Source organism: Amblyraja radiata, chromosome 33 (assembly GCF_010909765.2).
Source record: "Amblyraja radiata isolate CabotCenter1 chromosome 33, sAmbRad1.1.pri, whole genome shotgun sequence".
NCBI lineage: Eukaryota > Metazoa > Chordata > Chondrichthyes > Rajiformes > Rajidae > Amblyraja > Amblyraja radiata.
This window is the reverse complement of record NC_045988.1, coordinates 28,416,007-28,435,782: the sequence shown is the minus strand read 5'-3', so window position 1 is coordinate 28,435,782 and position 19,776 is coordinate 28,416,007. Positions and strand designations below refer to the sequence as shown.

The 19,776-nt window shown below is 45.9% G+C and overlaps 1 protein-coding gene across 4 annotated transcripts in view; it reads right to left on the bottom strand.

Annotated features, from left to right (window-relative positions):
- Window positions 1–19,776, bottom strand: part of nfrkb (nuclear factor related to kappaB binding protein) — a 115,540-nt gene that overhangs the window by 90,370 nt on the left and 5,394 nt on the right. For all 4 annotated transcript variants that reach the window (XR_004416762.1, XM_033049875.1, XM_033049876.1 and 1 more), the window contains exons 5-9: window positions 19,179–19,356; window positions 17,412–17,513; window positions 16,123–16,196; window positions 14,445–14,529; window positions 10,200–10,380 (exon numbers count right to left, since the gene is read on the bottom strand). Coding sequence is in view for 3 of the 4 variants with exons in the window: in XM_033049875.1 (XP_032905766.1) it covers window positions 10,200–10,380; window positions 14,445–14,529; window positions 16,123–16,196; window positions 17,412–17,513; window positions 19,179–19,356 (620 nt within the window). In the remaining variant the exon portion in view is untranslated. The remainder of the gene's footprint in view (window positions 1–10,199; window positions 10,381–14,444; window positions 14,530–16,122; window positions 16,197–17,411; window positions 17,514–19,178; window positions 19,357–19,776) is intronic.

Genomic DNA, 19,776 nt, shown 5'->3' with positions numbered 1-19,776 from the left:
AAACCTTTAATACTATCTACTACATCTGTGCCACTGACATATTTTGTATCCCTGTATCAGATTCCTCCCATACCTACTCTGCTGTATGATCATAACTGAAGTGTCAGTGGGGGAGCACTGTGGGACCAGTGACCGTCATTGTATTTGTTTTTAAATAGTTATGGAAAAATATTAAACTGGTCTGCAAGTAAAGAGCTAAAGTGGTGCAGAGTTGATGTTGATGGTATTAGACTAGTGACAAAGTATGAATGTTTGCAGGTAAGTGGGATGTGAGAAGCTTTTCACAGGTAGACAGACAGTATCCCAGGGTGGAAATGTCAAACACTTGAGGGCGTAGGTTTAAGGTGAGAGGGGCAAAGTTTAAAGACTAGACCAAGTGCAGACCTGTTGGGTTTGCTCCCCCAACGCACTCGTTCCCTAACCGTAGCCCCCACGAGAGGCGTGGTCCTCCAACTCAAGCCGTTCCCGAATGTAAGATTCCACCACTCCCGTGCCTCCCTCAGCAGTGGGCTCTAAAAAAAACTCCAACTGCTAGTTTGTTTGTGCAAAGAGAATGATGGGTGCCTGTAATGTGCTGCCAGGGGTGGTGTGAAGGCAGATACATAGTGGTTTAGGAGGCTTTTAGATAGGCTTATGGATCACATGCAGGCACAGATTAGTTTAACTTGGCAACATGTTCAGCACACACATTGTTGGCCAAAGAGCCTTTTTCTGTGCTATACTCTTCTATGCTCTAAACGTGAGACAGGGAGAGTTCAGAACCAGCATGTTCCTGTTAGTGTAAAGAGAAGGGCTGGCATGATGAGGGTGTCCGAGGTTCTGGTCAAGGTAAAGGCAGCAAGCAAATCCCTTGGGGAATATAAGTGATGCAGGAATATCCTTAAGTGGGAAATCAGGGGATCCACAAAGAGGACACGAGACAGGTTTGCCAGATCAAGTCAATGAGAATCCCAGGAGATTCTATATATATTAAGAACAAGAGTAACTAGGGAGCAAATGGGGCCTCTGACAGATCAATGTGGTTATCTGTGTGAGGATGCAGGATTTGGACGTGATAACATTACGTTTTTTCCCTCTGGCGAAAGTCATGGGGAAGAAAATTGTGATGTCTTGCAACATAAACACGTTACATAAGAAGTGTCCGCGTACTTAAAGCACATAAAGCTAGATAAATTCCCCGTGAATGATCAAGTTTATTCAAATTTGGGAAAACTAGGTAAGGAGTTGCTGGGCTCCTGGCAGAGAAAATAGTTTCATCGTTAGCCACGGGGATAGTGCTAGAAGACTGGAGGGTGGCTAATGTTGGAAGGGCAAGCCAGAGAACTGCAGGCTGGTGAGCCTAATATGGGAAGGTTACTGAAGATGATCATGGGAGACAAGATCTACCAGTATTTGTAAAGGTAAGGAAAGGAATGAATAAAGATAGGCAGCAGGGCTTTCCGTGCGGGAAACAGCATCTTGTGAATTTGATTGAGTTTTTGGAAGAGTGACCAAGGTGATTGAAGAGGGCAGGGCAATAGATGCTCTCTAGCAAGGCCTATGGCATTGCCCTGCATGGTAGACTGGTCTAGAAGGTTAGATCGCATAGGATCCCAGATGAGTTAGCCAGTAGATACAAAACTGGTTTGGTCATCGGAGTCTGAGTGTTGGAAGGGAAGGTTGTTTTAGGAGCTTTTTGTGTTTATCTTTGGTTTAAACCAGCATCTACAGTTCCTTCCTACACAAGACATGTGTAGAGTTCCCTGAAAGTGCTGATTCGGGTTGACATGCTTGTCTTCATCTGTCAGGACATTGTGCACCAGAGTTGGAATAGTGAGTAGACATGGAATATAGTGTGTAGTTCTTTTACCTCGCTTTAGGAAGGTTATTATTGAGCTGGAAGATATCACAGCAGTGCTTTGACAGGATAGATTGGAGGGCTCATCTAGGGAGGCTATTTGGGTGAAACTGAGAAATGGGAAAGGTGTAGCAACACTTATAGGGGTGTATTATAGACCGCCAAATGGGGATCGAGAATTGGAAGAGCAAATATGTAAGGAGATAGCAGATATTAGTAGTAAGCACAAGGTAGTGATTGTGGGAGATTTCAACTTTCCACACATAGACTGGGAAACACATTCTGTAAATGGGCTGGATGGTTTGGAGTTTGTAAAATGTGTGCAGGATAGTTTTTTGCAGCAACACATAGAGGTACCTACTAGAGGAGGGGCAGTGCTGGACCTCCTGTTAGGAAATGAGACGGGACAGGTGGCGGAGGTATGCGTTGGGGAGCAGTTCGGGTCCAGTGAGCACAACACCATTAGTTTCAATATAATTATGGAGAGGGTCAGAACTGGACCTAGGGTTGAGATTTTTGATTGGAGAAAGGCTAACTTTGATGAGATGCGAAATGATTTAAAAGGAGTGAACTGGGACATTTTGTTTTATGGGAAGGATGTAGAAGAGAAATGGAGGACATTTAAAGGGGAAATTTTAAGAGTACAGAATCTTTATGTTCCTGTTCGTTTGAAAGGAAACAGTAAAAATTGGAAAGAGCCATGGTTTTCAAGGGAAATTGGACACGGTTCGGAAAAAGAGAGAGATCTACAATAATTATAGGCAGCATGAAGTAAATGAGGTGCTTGAGGAGTATAAGGAATGTAAAAAGAATCTTAACAAAGAAATTAGAAAAGCTAAAAGAAGATATGAGGTTGCTTTGGCAAGTAAGGTGAAAGTAAATCCAAAGGGTTTCTACAGCTATATTAATAGCAAAAGGATAACGAGGGATAAAATTGGTCCATTGGAGAGACAGAGTGGACAGCTATCTGCAGAGCCAAAAGAGATGGGGGAGATATTGAACAATTTCTTTTCTTCGGTATTCACCAAGGAGAAGGATATTGAATTATGTGAGGTAAGGGAAACTAGTAGAGTAGCTATGGATACTATGAGTTTCAAAGTAAAAGAAGTACTGACACTTTCGAAAAATATAAAAGTGGATAAGTCTCCAGGTCCTGACAGGATATTCCCTAGGACATTGAGGGAAGTTAGTGTAGAAATAGCTGGGGCTATGACAGAAATATTTCAAATGTCATTAGAAACGGGAATAGTCCCCGAGGATTGGCGTACTGCGCATGTTGTTCCATTGTTTAAAAAGGGTTCTAAGAGTAAACCTAGCAATTATAGACCTGTTAGTTTGACTTCAGTGGTGGGCAAATTAATGGAAAAGATACTTAGAGATAATATATATAAGCATCTGGATAAACAGGGTCTGATTAGGAACAGTCAACATGGATTTGTGCCTGGAAGGTCATGTTTGACTAATCTTCTTGAATTTTTTGAAGAGGTTACTAGGGAAATTGACGAGGGTAATGCAGTGGATGTTGTCTATATGGACTTTAGTAAGGCCTTTGACAAGGTTCCTCATGGAAGGTTGGTTAAGAAGGTTCAACTGTTGGGTATAAATGCAGGAGTAGCAAGATGGATTCAACAGTGGCTGAATGGGAGAAGCCAGAGGGTAATGGTGGATGGCTGTTTGTCGGGTTGGAGGCAGGTGACTAGTGGGGTGCCTCAGGGATCTGTGTTGGGTCCTTTGTTGTTTGTCATGTACATCAATGATCTGGATGAAGGTGTGGTAAATTGGATTAGTAAGTATGCAGATGATACTAAGATAGGGGGTGTTGAGGATAATGAAGAGGATTTCCAAAGTCTACAGATTTGGAAGAATGGCCTTAAAGATGGCAGATGGAGTTTAATGCTGATAAATGTGAGGTGCTACACTTTGGCAGGACAAATCAAAATAGGACGTACATGGTAAATGGTAAGGAATTGAAGAATACAGTTGAACAGAGGGATCTGGGAATAACCGTGCATAGTTCCTTGAAGGTGGAATCTCATTTAGATAGGGTGGTAAAGAAAGCTTTTGGTATGCTAGCCTTTATAAATCAGAGCATTGAGTATAGAAGCTGGGATGTAATGTTAAAATTGTACAAGGCATTGGTGAGACCAAATCTGGAGTATGGTGTACAATTTTGGTCGCCCAATAATAGGAAGGATGTCAACAAAATAGAGAGACTACAGAGCAGATTTACTAGAATGTTGCCTGGGTTTCAACAACTAAGTTACAGAGAAAGGTTGAATAAGTTAGGTCTTTATTCTCTGGAGCGCAGAAGGTTAAGGGGGGGACTTGATAGAGGTCTTTAAAATGATGAGAGGGATAGACAGAGTTGATGTGGACAAGCTTTTCCCTTTGAGAATAGGGAAGATTCAAACAAGAGGACATGACTTCAGAATTAAGGGACAGAAGTTTAGGGGTAACATGAGGGGGAACTTCTTTACTCAGAGAGTGGTAGCGGTGTGGAATGAGCTTCCAGTGGAAGTGGTGGAGGCAGGTTCGTTGGTATCATTTAAAAATAAATTGGATAGGCATATGGATGAGATGGGAATGGAGGGTTATATGAGTGCAGGCAGGTGGGACTAAGGGAAAAAAGTTGTTCAGCACGGACTTGTAGGGCCGAGATGACCTGTTTCCGTGCTGTAATTGTTATATGGTTATATGGAAGGAATGCAGAGAAATTCACTACAATGTTTCCAGATCTGGAAGGGTTGAGTTATAAGGAAGAATTGTATAGGCGGTAGCTTTATGCCTGGGGGTTTGGAGACTGAGGGGTGCCATGTAGGTGTATACAATCAGGAGCGCCATAGGGTGAATGGAAACGGTTCTTTTTCCCTACGAGGTTAAAGATATAAAGGGAACCTGGGGAGCAACTTTTTTATAACACAGATAATGGTGGGTATGTGGAATGAGCTGCCTGTGGAAGCGGTGGTGGCAGGTACAATTATAATGTATAAAAGACAGATGGATAGTACATGCATAGAAAATGTTCAGAGGGATATGGGCCAAATGATGTCCTGCCCTCTTTAATCACATTGGTTGGCATGGACGTATTAAGCCAAAGGGCCTGTTCCCGTGCTGTATTACTCCGTGATATTAATGTCAAATTATAGAATGATAAGGTGTACAACTGAAAGAGAGAGGAAGGTGAATAACCTCAATGTCAATCACATTACATGGGAGAGGCCCGGGGAGCCGTTGGTGCGAGGAGGAGTTACCTGGAGCTGTGAGTATAAAAACAGCGCGGGGCTTGCTTCTACAGAGGCCCGGGGAGCCGTTGGTGCGAGGCGGAGTTACCTGGAGCTGTGAGTATAAAAACAGCCCGGGGCTTGCTTCTACAGAGGCCCGGGGAGCCGTTGGTGCGAGGAGGAGTTACCTGGAGCTGTGAGTTACCCAAATCTGCAACGTTCCATCTCACTTCCAGAGAAGGAGTCTGGTGGAAGCCTCTGATTGGTGGAAGAGGACCAGAGGAAGCAGCTGATTGGGTGCAACCCCGGGTTTACATTTCTGCTTTCAGGTTAAGGATTCTGGGAGTTAAGGATTCTGGGAGTTAAGGATTCTGGGAGTTAAGGCCCAGGAGCCGTTACAGAGGGAGGAGCGACGTCCGTGTGGTGAGTTCAAAAACCCATCGCGGGGCTTGTTTCAACAGAGTCCCAGGAGCCGTTACAGAAGGAGGAGCCAAAATCTGCAAAGTTCCATTCGCAGATCACACTTCAAATTAAGGGGGCTGGTGGAAGCCTCTGATTGGTCGAACGGACTAGAGGAAGCAGCTGATTGGCTTGTATCCCGGGTAAGGCTTTATTGTATCCAGGATAAGGGGGAGAATGAGGGCCAGGGCAGTTTACTGTTCTGGATGTCAGATGTGGGAGGTCATGGAGTCTGAGTGCCCTCCAGACGTCCACATCTGCGCCAGGTGCGTCGAGATGGGGCTCCTAAGGGAGCTGTGAGTATAAAAGTTAGGTTAGGAATGAGGTTAGGAATGAGGTTAGGAACCTGGAGCAGCAACTCGATGACCTCTGTCTGCTCAGGGAGAGCGAGAAGGTCATAGAAAGGAGTTACAGGGAGGTGGTCACTCCAAGACCACGGGAGACCGAAAACTGGGTCACAGTTAGGAAGGGCAATGGGCAGAGACAGGGACTGATGAGTACCCCGGTGGCTGTACACCTTGAAAATAAGTACTCATGTTTGAGTAAGGGTGGGGGAGACAGCCTACCTGGGGGCAGCGACAGTGGCCGGGCCTCTCGCACAAAGACCGGTCCGGTTGCTCAGAAGGGTAAGGAAAAGAAGAGGAGGGCAATTGTAATAGGGGACTCTATAGTCAGGGGGTCGGATAGGCGATTCTGTGGACGCAGACAGGAAACCCGGATGGTAGTTTGCCTCCCTGGTGCCAGGGTCAGGGATGTGTCTGAACGTGTCCAAGAAATCCTGAAATGGGAGGGAGAGGAGCCCGAGGTTGTGGTAATAATAATAATAAATTTTATTTATGGGCGCCTTTCAAGAGTCTCAAGGACACCTTACAAAAATTTAGCAGGTAGAGGAAAAACATGCAAGGGGAATGAAATAAATAGTAGAGACATGACTAGTACACAAAGTAAAGACAGAATTCAATACAAAGCACAGTGTGAGGCAATTAATGCACAGATGAAAAGGGAGGGGGACGTGGGGCTAAGGATAGGCAGAGGTGAAGAGATGGGTCTTGAGGCGGGACTGGAAGATGGTGAGGGACACAGAATTGCGGATCAGTTGGGGAAGGGAGTTCCAGAGCCTGGGAGCTGCCCTGGAGAAGGCTCTGTTCCCAAAACTGCGGAGGTTGGACTTGTGGATGGAGAGGAGACCGGCTGATGTGGATCTGAGGGACCGTGAGGGTTGGTAGGGGGAGAGGAGGTCAGTGAGATATGGGGGGGCCAGATGGCGGAGGGCTTTGTAGGTGAGGATCAGGATTTTGTAGTTGATCCGGTGGGAGATGGGAAGCCAGTGAAGTTGTTTGAGGACTGGAGTGATGTGATGCCAGGATTTGGTGTGGGTGATGCGTCGGGCGGCTGCGTTCTGGACCAGTTGGAGTCGGTTGATGTAGGTGGAGCTGATGCCAAGGAGAAGTGAGTTGCAGTAGTCCAGTCGGGAGGAGATGAAGGCATGGATGAGTCTTTCAGCAGCGGGAGGTGTGAGAGAGGGTCTGAGTTTGGCCATGTTGCGGAGATGAAAGAAGGGGGTTTTAATGACATTGCGGATGTGAGGCTCAAGGGAAAGGGTGGAATCAAAGATCACGCCAAGGTTGCGGGCCTGGGGAGATGGGGAGACAGTGGTGCCGTCGATGGTGAGAGTGGGGTTATTGATTTTGCTGAGTGTGGCTTTGGAGCCTATGAGGAGGAATTCTGTCTTATCGCAGTTGAGTTTGAGGAAATTATGTTGCATCCAGGTTTTTATAGCTGACAAACAGGAGTTGATATGGGAGAGGGGGGGGTTGTGGGGGGATTTGGTGCCGAGGTAGATCTGGGTGTCATCAGCGTAACAGTGGAAGTCCAGGTTGAAGTGGCATATAGGTACCAACGACATAGGTAAAAAAAGAGAAGAGTTCATGAAAGAAGAATTTAGGGAGTTAGGTAGAGAGTTAAGGAGAAGGATTGCAAAGGTAACAATCTCAGGATTACTGCCTGTGCCACGCGACAGTGAGAGTAGGAATGGAGCGAGGTGGAGGATAAATGAGTGGATGAGGGACTGGTGCAGTGGGTATGGATTCAAGTTTCTGGATCATTGGGACCTCTTTTGGGGAAGGTGCGACCTGTACAGAAAGGACGGGTTGCACTTGAACTCGAGGGGGACCAATATCCTGGCGCGGAGATTTGCAAAGGCTACTGGGGAGACTTTAAACTAGTATGGTTGGGGGGAGGGACTCAAATTGGGAAAGCTAGCAGTCAGTGTGTGAGGCAGGAGGCAGAGAATCGTAGCACTCTGACCCAAAATGTAGGGGATAGAGAAGATAAAGACAATAAACAGAGAATAAGAGAGGGTGGGTTTCTTAAATGTGTATATTTTAATGCTAGGAGCATTGTAAGAAAGGTGGATGAACTTAGAGCCTGGATTGACACCTGGAAGTATGATGTTGTGGCGATCAGTGAAACACGGTTGCAGGAGGGCTGTGATTGGAAACTAATATTCCAGGATTTCGTTGCTTCAGGTGTGATAGAATTGGAGGGGCAAGAGGTGGAGGTGTTGCGTTGCTTATCAGGGAAGATATTACAGCAGTGCTTTGGCAGGATAGATTAGAGGGCTCGTCTAGGGAGGCTATTTGGGTGGAACTGAGAAATGGGAAAGGGGTAGCAACACTTATAGGGGTATATTATAGACCGCCAAATGGGGAGAGAGAATTGGAAGAGCAAATATGTAAGGAGATTGCAGATATTAGTAGTAAGCACAAGGTAGTGATTGTGGGAGGTTTTAATTTTCCACACATAGACTGGGAAACACATTCTGTAAATGGGCTGGATGGGTTGGAGTTTGTAAAATGTGTGCAGGATAGTTTTTTGCAGCAATACATAGAAGTTCCTACTAGAGAAGGGGCGGTGCTGGACCTCCTGTTAGGAAATGAGACGGGTCAGGTGGCAGAGGTATGCGTTGGGGAACAGGTCGGGACCAGTGATCACAATACCATTAGTTTCAATATAATTATGGAGAGGGTCAGAACTGGACCTAGGGTTGAGATTTTTGTTTGGAGAAAGGCTAACTTTGAGGAGATGTGAAAGGATTTAAAAGGGGTAAATTGGTACAGTTTGTTTTATGGGAAAGATGTGGAAGAGAAATGGAGGACATTTAAAGGTGAAATTTTAAGAGTACAGAATCTTTATATCCCTGTTCGGTTGAAAGGAAATAGTAAAAATTGGAAAGAGCCATGGTTTTCAAGGGAAATTGGACACTTGGTTCGGAAAAAGAGAGAGATCTACAATAATTATAGGCAGCATGGAGTAAATGAGGTGCCTGAGGAGTATAAAGAATGTAAAAAGAATCTTAAGAAAGAGATTAGAAAAGCTAAAAGAAGATATGAGGTTGCTTTGGCAAGTAAGGTGAAAGTAAATCCAAAGGGTTTCTACAGCTATATTAATAGCAAAAGGATAACGAGGGATAAAATTGGTCCATTAGAGTGGACAGCTATCTGCAGAGCCAAAAGAGATGGGGGAGATATTGAACAATTTCTTTTCTTTGGTATTCACCAAGGAGAAGGATATTGAATTATGTGAGGTAAGGGAAACAAGTAGAGTAGCTATGGAAACTATGAGATTCAAAGAAGAGGAAGTACTGACACTTTTGAGAAATATAAAAGTGGATAAATCTCCAGGTCCGGACAGGATATTCCCTAGGACATTGAGGGAAGTTAGTGTAGAATTAGCAGGGGCTATGACAGAAATATTTCAAATGTCATTAGAAACGGGAATAGTGCCGGAGGATTGGCGTACTGCGCATGTTGTTCCATTGTTTAAAAAGGGGTCTAAGAGTAAACCTAGCAATTATAGACCTGTTAGTTTGACTTCAGTGGTGGGCAAATTAATAGAAAGGATACTTAGAGATAATATATATAAGCATCTGGATAAACAGGGTCTGATTAGGAACAGTCAACATGGATTTGTGCCTGGAAGGTCATGTTTGACTAATCTTCTTGAATTTTTTGAAGAGGTTACTCGGGAAATTAATGAGGGTAAAGCAGTGGATGTTGTATATGTGGACCAGTAAGGCCTTTGACAAGGTTCCTCACGGAAGGTTGGTTAAGAAGGTTCAATTGTTGGGTATTAATGGTGGACTAGCAAGATGGATTCAACAGTGGCTGAATGGGAGATGCCAGAGAGTAATGGTGGATGGTTGTTTGTCAGGTTGGAGGCCAGTGACTAGTGGGGTGCCACGGGGATCTGTGTTGGGTCCACTGTTGTTTGTCATGTACATCAATGATCTGGATGATGGTGTGGTAAATTGGATTAGTAAGTATGCAGATGATACTAAGATAGGTGGGGTTGTGGATAATGATGTAGAGTGGTGGCTGTGTGGAATGAGCTTCCAGTGAAGGTGGTGGAGGCAGGTTCGTTTTTATCATTTAAAAATAAATTGGATAGTTATATGGACGGGAAAGAAATGGAGGGTTATGGTCTGAGCGCAGGTATATGGGACTAGGGGAGAATACGTGTTCGGCACGGACTAGAAGGGTCGAGATGGCCTGTTTCCGTGCTGTAATTGTTATATGTTATATGGTTATATTACATGCAGTCAGTTGTGCCAACCAGATCGCATTCATTAATATGGACCATACTTGGAGCTGCATGAGTTAACAAGTGAAGAAGCCACTCACGGTTCAGGAGTAGTGACCGACTTCGGTGTCACCTGCTGCTCTGGAGGTGGTGCCATCGGTCCCTCTGCTCCCGACGACTCGGCCAAATCGTCGGGCTCCAGTTTTATCACTTTCATTTTCTTTTTCTTCCTCTCTTCTTTATCTTTCGTCCTTTTCTTTGGGAATGGAAGATCTAATAAAGCTGTGGGTGAAGATCAAAGCATTAGCTTCAGATTATGGGAGTTCCTGCTGAGTGAGATCATTACTCTCTGCCTTTAACACCATAATACCATCCAAACGTATCACTTCACTCGCGGGACCTGCTTTCAGCGGTCTTCGCTGCAACTAGATCCTCGACTTCCTGACCAACAGACCCCTATCAGTGAGGAGAGGGGACACATCATCCTCTACGATAATCTTTAACACTGGTGCTCCGCAAGGCTACGTTCTCACCCCCTTTCTTTACTCCTTGTACACCCACGACTGTGCAGCCATCTACAAATCTAATTCAATTTTCAAATTCGGAGACACTACCATAATGGGCCGAATATCAAAATGATGAGATGGAGTAGAGGAAGGAGATTGAGAACCTCGTGTCCTGGTGTGGAGACAACAACCTGTCTCTCAATGTCAGCAAGACAAAGGAGATAGTGTGTAAGAAGGAAATGCAGTTGCTGGTTTAAACCAAAGAGAGCCACAAAAAGCTGGAGTAACTCAGTAATACAGGCAGCATCTCTGGAGAGAAGGAATGAGTGACGTTTCGGGTCGAGACCCTCCTTCAGAGATAGTGATCTACTTCAGGAAGTGAAGCGGTACACATACCCCAGTTTGCATTGACGGCGCCGAAGTAGAGATGGTTAAAAACTTCAAATTCCTAGGAGTCAATATCACCAACAACTTCTCCTGGATCACCCATACTGAAGCAACGACCAAGTTTCCGGTAGGCGGCGCGACTCTCGTCTGCAGCGGCCTCTGCAATCCGTCTGCGTTTTTATTATTTTATGTCTATGTTTTTATGTAGTTTTTGTTATTTTTGTTGGGGTATGTGTGTGGGGGGGTGGGGGTGGTGTGGGGGGGTTGGGGGTAACTTTTAAATCTCTCCCTGCACGGGAGACCCGACCTTTTCTTTGTCGGGTCTCCGTTGTCGTTGGGGCTGCAACAGGAAGACCGGGGGCTCTGGTGCCGACTCCTCACCTCACCGTCACGGGGCTGGCCGAGTCCAGAGCGGGTGGAGCTGTGGTGGACGCTGCTGCGGCCCGACCCCCGGAGATTCGGTGGCTGCAACTGCGGGTTTGGCGGACGGTAACACCGGGAGCCCGCGGGTCCCTGGAGGGAGACCGCTTTTCGGGGCTTCCGCAGCGGCGACTTCTCCCGCCCGAGTTGCGGGGTTGACGAGCTCCTGGAGCGGGGCCTTACAGCACCGCCCCGCGCGGCTTGGAATGGCTGCGGGTCTCTGCGAGCGCACGCCGGGGGCTCTAACACCAAGACCCGGTGCGCGACCTTGCATCACCCGGCGTGGCTTAAATGGCCACGGGACAATTCGCCATCGCCCGCCGGGGGCTTTGACTTTGACTCTGACATCGGGGGGGGAGAGTGCAGTGGAGAGAGAAGTTTTTTTGGCCTTCCATCACAGCAATGTGATGGATGTTTATGTAAATTATGTTGTGTCTTGGGTCTATTTGTTTGTAATGTATGGCTGCAGAAACGGCATTTCGTTTGGACCTCAAGGGGTCCAAATGACAATAAATTGAATTGAATTGTAATTGTAAGAAAGCACACCAACGCCTCTACTTCCTTAGAAGGCTTAGGAAGTTCGGCATGTTCCCCAACAACCCTCGCCAACTTCTACAGATGCACCACAGAAAGCATTTTATCGGGATGCATCACAGCTTGGTTTGGGAACAACTCCATCCAAGACCGCAAGAAATTACAGCGAATTGTGGACGCAGCCCAGACCATCACACAGACCAACCTCCCTTCCATTGACTCCATCTACACCTCACGCTGCCTCTGCAAGGCCAGCAGCATAATCACAAATGAGTCCCACCCTGGCCACTCTCTCTTCCCCACTCTCCCATCAGGGAAAATGTATAGAAGTGTGAAAATGTACACCTCTAGATTCAGGGACAGTTTCTTCCACAACTGTTATCAGGCAACTGGATAATCCTATCACAACCAGAGAGCATTTCTGATCTACCTCATTGGTGTTCCTCAGACTATCCTTAATCGGACTTTGCTGGCTTTACCTTGCACTAAATGTTATTCACTTACACTGTAAATGGCTCAACTGTAATCATGTATTGTCTTTCAGCTGACTGGATTGTACACAACAAAAGCTTTTCACTCTACCTCGGTACATGTGGCGATAAATCAACTGTACTGTACTGAACTGCACATCGCATTACGCAGTTGATCTGAAATGGGATAAATGTAAATAATCCCACCTCTCCTACACTATCCCCTTCAATATTGACACAGTGCCTTACAGCGCCAGAGCTCCATGTTCGATCCTGACTACGGGTGCTGTCTGTTCTACCCGTGATCGCACCAGTTTTCTCCGAGTGCTCTGGTTTTCTCCCACACTCCAAAGATGTAGTGATAATGAGCATGGTTTGTAAGTTAATTGGGTCCGTAAAATTGTAAATTGTCCCTAGTCTGTAGGATAGTGCTAGTGTACAGGGTTCATAAGTGCTAAGAGCAGAATTAGACTATTTAACCCATCAAGTCTCCTCCATCATGGTTGATCTATCTTTCCCTCATTCTCCTGCCTTCTTCCGGTAACCCCTGACACCAGGGTAATCGCTGGTCAGTGCCGACTCAGTGGGCCGAAAGGCCTGTTCCCTTCTGTGTCTCAATGTAATTGGACCCTGCTTTTTCTTATTTAAAATGTATCCTTTATTTCCATGACTTTCCCATGCTCTCAGAGTACATCCAACATCCAGACCAGATGAATCCCAGTATTTATTCTCAAGCAGAGTGCTGAACCCTGATCCATTCCATAACAGAAGCGCCACTTCCAATAGTGTTACATTGTCAGTCATTGTACCTCAGCTCATTTCCCAATATTTGTTCAAATGTTCATTATTGTGTTTAAATTCCTTCATGTCCTTGTCCCTAACTCTGGAACATCTCAACCCCTTTATTCCTAAATCCACACAAATGTTACCTGCCAGGCTGCCCCACTCACCATTGTCACGTTGCTCCTCACCATCTTCATCATCAGTATTGTCTCACGCACTTTGGTCCCAAACTCTGGAGTTGCCTCACAAAAATCTGTGTCTTGTTACATCCTTTATTGTTCACTTTAAAGCCCAGATCCTTCACTGTAATGTTTTGTCCACAACTTTAAATGTATGCAAAAAGGTACGATGGAGGGACATCTTATCATGGACTCATAGAGTACAGAAGTGCGCTCTATTGGCCCACGTCAGCCATGCCGACCAGGATGCCTTTCTACACTAATCTTATTTGCCCGCTTTCGGCCTGCGTCCCTTTAAACCTTTACTACTAGATGTACAAATGCCTTTTATACATTGTATTTGCCTCCAGCAGCTTGTTCCACATAACTACCACCCTCTGTATGAAAAACATACTCCTCTCAGATTAAACCTGTGCCCTCTGGCTCTAAACTCCACTGTCCTGGGAAAGAGACATCTACCATCTATCCTAACCATAGTTTTATCAACCCCTTTAAAGACACTGCTCAGCCTCCAACATTCTAGTGAGAATAAACCCAGTCTATCCAATCTCTTTTTATAATTCACTTCTTGAACATTGACTTCTCTAACTTCAGATAACCCCTGCCCAATTTTCCAGTTGACCTATATCTCACAATACACTTCGACAACTTTTCCATTAACTACAACCACGCCAATGTTTGTCTTCTATGCAGGCTTATATACACAATATAGTCTTTAGACATTACTTGTAAGAGATACAGCATGGAAACAGGCCCTTCGGCCCACTGAGTCTGTGCCGACCTCATACACCAGCACTATCCCACACTAGGGACAATTGACAGAAGCCAATTAACCTACAAACTGGCACATCTTTGGAGTGTGGGAGGAAACCGGAGAAAACTTACGCAGTCACAGGGAGAACGTACAAACTCTGTACAGACATCACCCACAGTCAGGATCAAACCTGGGTCTCTGGCGCTGTAAGACAGCAACTTTATGGCAACTCTACTTTGTGCAACCCACTGCCATGGTGTTTGACAACAATGCCATAGTGCCAAGAACAAGACAGATAGCCATTTGCACCCACCTGCCAGCGAGCCTCTCCGACCAGCATTCATGCGGCCGATGATGTCGTTCAGAGTCAGGTCACCAGTAGCCAAGTCTGGATGGTCCTGAGGATTGGAGAATGGGAGGAAAAACAAGAAGAGTATGACTGTGCGGCTTAGTAACTGTTTTAAAGCCCATTACGATACATTCCACCAATTTCCATTGTACCTCTGCTGGTTAAACTAACGGATTGAGATTACCAACTATATTGAATCACAGTTGCTGGGTTTGAACTTCAGCAACAGCATGAAACAGGCACATGGAAGTTTCAAAAGATGTATCCAGATCTATACAAGCAGATGCCTGGAGCTCATTTTCCTGCCTGAGATCTTTAATTACATTAGGCCCATTGCTGCCTGAAAGCGGTAACTCGCGTAGATAGACTGGTAAAGAAGGCTTACAATGTGCTTGCTTTAATTGCTCGGGGTATTGAGTATAGAGTTGTAGATGCAACCCGCCTACCACTCCATCGACTCCATCTAGACTCCACGCTGTCTCTGGAAAGCTGCTAATATAATCAAGGAACACTCGCATCCGAGTCATTCTTTCTCTTCTCCTCTCCCATCGGGCAGAAGGTACCAGGTTTGAAACCACGCGCCACCATATTCAAGAACAGCTTCTTCACCACTCTCATCTTACTTTTGAATGAACCTCATTTATTTAGTAAAAAATTTCACAATCTTCGATCTACATTGCAACCCTTGGAATATTGTATTTATCTGCCTTATATTTGTAGCTGTAACACTATTCTGCACTCTATTTATCTTATCTTCTGCACTCAAGTACGATATGATTTGCCTGGACAACACGCAAAACAAAGTATCTGTACGCTGGTAGACATGAAATACAGAATCAACACCAATATATGGGGATAAAGGGGCAGTTGGCTAATAGAAAACACAGAATGATAGCAAATAGCTGTTTTTCAGACCAGAGGAATTCTCCAGAGGTTGGAATTGGACTATTTATTTTGCATTGGTATTTGGATACTAATCATTAAAAGCATGCGTTTTTGTGCAAGAAAAACACTGAACTTTGGATGTTTGGAATTTCAGACATGTACTAGATCTTTAGAAAGACATTAATACATTGTTAGCAAGAATGTGAGCAAAAATAAAATGAGTAAAATGTTGAAATGTGAGCTAAGTTGGGACAATGGAAATGAGACCCAGAGGGTGTTTTGCCAAATCTTTAGATGAAAGGTTAAAAATGTAAATTATTTTGCCTTTATTCATATTACAAACTAAAACAAAAAAGTCCGTCATGTTCAGCTGGGTTGGGGTTCAGTGCTGAGCATCACGCCTTGGAAAGAGGTCGAGAAATTAGAATTCAGGCATTTCACCAACATGGAGATGCTGAAATTGTTCTTCTTCATGCAGAGAAGATGAAGAGGAAATGCGTTGGATGTGATCACATTTACAAATGCTTCTGCTGGTGCAAATTTGACAAAATTATCTCTGATGAGAGGAAGGTCAGTCAGCTGTCAAAGGAAGCAAAAGCAACATGGGAATATTTTGCATGTTATTGCTATGTGGAAGCGCTGTCTAAAGGTGGATGAAAGAGCGTTGGTGATCATTTTCAAGAAGGGCAACACATAGAGTGTCATTGATGCAGGCAATGGCCCACCTTGCTGGGCAGAAGACTGCAACTCAGCTTACCGGCTGGTACCTTCGCTTTTCCACGTGTTTCCTCAACATCAGTTTCAAATCTTCATCCCCCAATTCAAGCTTACCTGGAACACAAGACATTAATGGTGTTTAATGATACCTGGCCTTGCACAATCGATGATATCACCAGCACCACCTAGAGCAGTTTCTGCAACGCATGGTGGAGGCAGGTGCCCTCTCAGTCTTACAGCAGCATCTGAATAAACAACTGAATTGCCAAAGCATAGAAGGCTACAGACAAAGAAGACTGGTGTCGATTAGTACGAGTGTTAGCAAGTACAATGGCTGCTGGGCCAATAGGCCCGTTTCTGTGCCGTATGACTAATCAAATACAAGAAGGCTTGGCTTTAAGTTATGAGGAGCAAAGCTCAAAGGAGATGTGCAGGGCAAGTTTGTTTAAATATATAAAGAGGGTGGAGAGTCTGGAACAGGCTGTCAGGGGTGGTGGAGGCAGATATGATAAATATTTAAGAGACTTTTGAATAGGTAGGTAATGGAAGGGTACAGATTATGTGCAGGTAGGTGAGAGATGACCTTGGCATCATGTTCCGCACAGGCATTAAAGGCTGAAGGGCCTGTTCTTGTGCTGTACAGTTCTATCAACACACCCATGGCAATTCCATCTCATTCACACCCAATAATTAGAGAATACCTCTATGGTCTCGACACTTCGCCTACAACACACTAATGCCACCATATTGACACGGCCTCTCACAGGTACATTGGCCCACCCTGAGCATGGAGGAAGGGTGGGGTCAGACAAGGCTGCAGGTGGTCTGGGATTGTCCAGATCAATAGTCGGGTCTGACTGGGACTGGCAGAGGGTGCCAAGGCTCTGGGTGGGCACAACCTATGGCAGGTCTTGTGCAGGATGGTACAGAACTCCCCTGTACCATCTGCTGGGCTGGCACAGAGGCTTGAGAGCAGCTGTATTCGTACCTCTGGGGACTGGGCTACTGTGAACAGGGTCACGAGCACTGCGTGACATCTGCAAGGACTGCGGCAGGATTCAGCTACTCTCTGTGTGAAGTTACTGAATCACTTAAAGAGCCCAAGGAGTGCCTTTAAAACATGGAAACACCTGAAAATGAAACTCGGGCAACGCCAGACACCTCGCAATGACTTTCAACAGAAAGTGTGACCTGGCTCACCCGCACTTAAAAACAATTCCATGTGAAGAGAGCAACATATTGACTGGACGTTAACAGGAGTTGCCTGAAGCAGGTGGTGGTGACTGGCTGACAGGCAGGCAGGCAGGTTGATGGAGAGGAGAAACTTACCGACTGTCTTCATATCTTGTGTGGAGAGAGTGGGCACCACTCTCAGTGCTACATTGGGACTCGGGGGATGTACCGGAGAATGAGGGAACCACGAGCACATCTCTGCAACATAAAGGAAGGTTAAAACATGAAGGACCATAGAACATTGTCAGATTATAAACCTATTTGGATATAAATTGATGAATCAATGATTCAGAACTGCGTGTTCCCTCGAGAAGTGCATCAAATCACAACACAAGGCAGCAGAGGTGAAGGTGCTGGGTGAACTGAGCATGCGTCGAGGAGAGATCCCGTTGATCTATCTCACTTTTCCCATAACCTCCCCATTTGTTTCTCCACATGCACAGCTTTAGTTCTAAATACAACTAATGGGACAACACGAGCCACAAAGTGCAGGAGTAACTCAGGGGGTCTGGCAGCATCTCTGGCAGCACAGCGGTAGACTTGCTGCCCTACAGCGCCAGGGACCCGGGTTCGATCCTGACTACGGATGCTGTCTGTACACAGTTTGTACGTTCTCCCTGTGATCTGCGTGTTCCGGGTTCCTCCCACTCACCAAAGACATGTGGGGTTGTAGGTTAATTGGCTTCTTTACATTGTGGAATTTGAGGGCAATGGTGTTTTCCACACATGGTGGATATGTGGAACGTGCTGCCAGAGGTGGAGGTGGAATCAGATACAATCACTACATGGTTGTAGTGTTTGCACAGGCACCTAATTAGCCAAGGAACAGGATACACAGCCGGGGTGGGCAAATGGGATTGGTGTACACAGTGGGCCAAGGGACCGTTTCTGTACTAGGTTAGACATTGCCCGGCCCCGCCTGGAGTTGTGGATACTAAATCACTATGGATACAGATGTCATTGAACAGAGGGGAGGATAGTTCAGCTGACGGTGGGCAGCACAATGGTGCAGCGGTAGAGTTGCTGCCTGACAGCACCAGAGACCCAGGTTTGATCCTGACTCCGGTTGCTGTCTGTACAGAGTTTGTCGGTTTACCTGCGACCTGCATGGGTTTTCTCCGGTTTCCTCCCACTCTCCAAAGACATACAGATTTGTAGTTTAGAGATAGAGCGTGGAAACAGGTACTGAATGTGGATGATCAGCCATGATCACAGTAAATGGCGGTGCTGGCTCAAAGGGCCGAATGGCCTACTCCTGCACCTATTGTCTATTGAGTCTGTGCCGACCAGCGATCCTCATATACAAATGCTATCCTGCACACAATAGGGACAATTTACAATTATCCCCATCCAAATAACCTACAAAACTGTACGTCTTTGGAGTGTGGGAGGTAATTGGAAGTCCCGGAGAAAACCCACGCAGGCCACAGGGAAACATGCAAACTCCGTACAGTGAGCACCCATAGTGCTGTAAGGCAGCAACTCTCCCACTGTGCCACTGTGCTGCCCCTTGGCTTGGTAAGATTGTGAATTGTCCCAAGTGTGTGTAGGATAGTGTTAGTGTACAGGGTTCGCTGGTCGGCATGGACTCGGTGGGTCAAAGGACCAGTTTCCGCCCTGCGTCCCTAAACTAAACTCAACTAAAAGACTCAGATGTCCTTGATCCCGTGGTTTGCCTGATGTCAATACAGTTTTGTTTATTGTCACGTGTACTGAGATACAATGAAAAGCTTTTTTTTGCATGCTAACCAGTCAGTAGAAGGACAATACCTGATTACAATCGATCTATTTACAGTGTATAGATACATGATAAGGGATAACAAGGGAATAATATTTCACTGGATCAGCCACAGAAATGCTCACCTTCCTCATCGGATGAGATGGTGTTATCTTCACACTCCTCCTTGACTTCCCGCACGATCTTCTCATAGCGGCTCTGTGCTCGCCTCTCCTCCTCTCTCTCTTCCTGGCTGGAGGGCGCATGGTACTTCCTCTTCAGGGGCAGCTGAGGGCCACTCTTTCTCGCCATTTCAAGCAACTCCTGCAACATCAGTGAGCAGACAGCTGAGAAGCAGATCTCAGCACCCGACCAGACACATCAACCTCCCAGTTCTCAGCACTGCCTCAAGGCCAGCGTGTGATGTAGCAGTTTACCAACTCCTGGACACGCAGCTTCACGCAGTCTCCCGTGTCTCATTATCCAGCAACGCACCTCACTCCTTCCTCCCAAAGCCCACACCTCTCCCATCTTCACTAACACAAAAAAAAATTGTCGTTTTCATTGTGTGGCGGTTGAGATAGGGGGGATGTTTCATTAAAAAACCTGTTTTAAAAATGTGGGCGGGTGGGATTGGGGGGAAGTGAGGAGTGGAGGGGCAGGGGGATAGAGAGAGAGGTGGGGGTAGGGAGGGAAAAGTGGGGGAGGAGGGGGGGTACAGGGAGAGGAAGGGGGAAGTGGGGG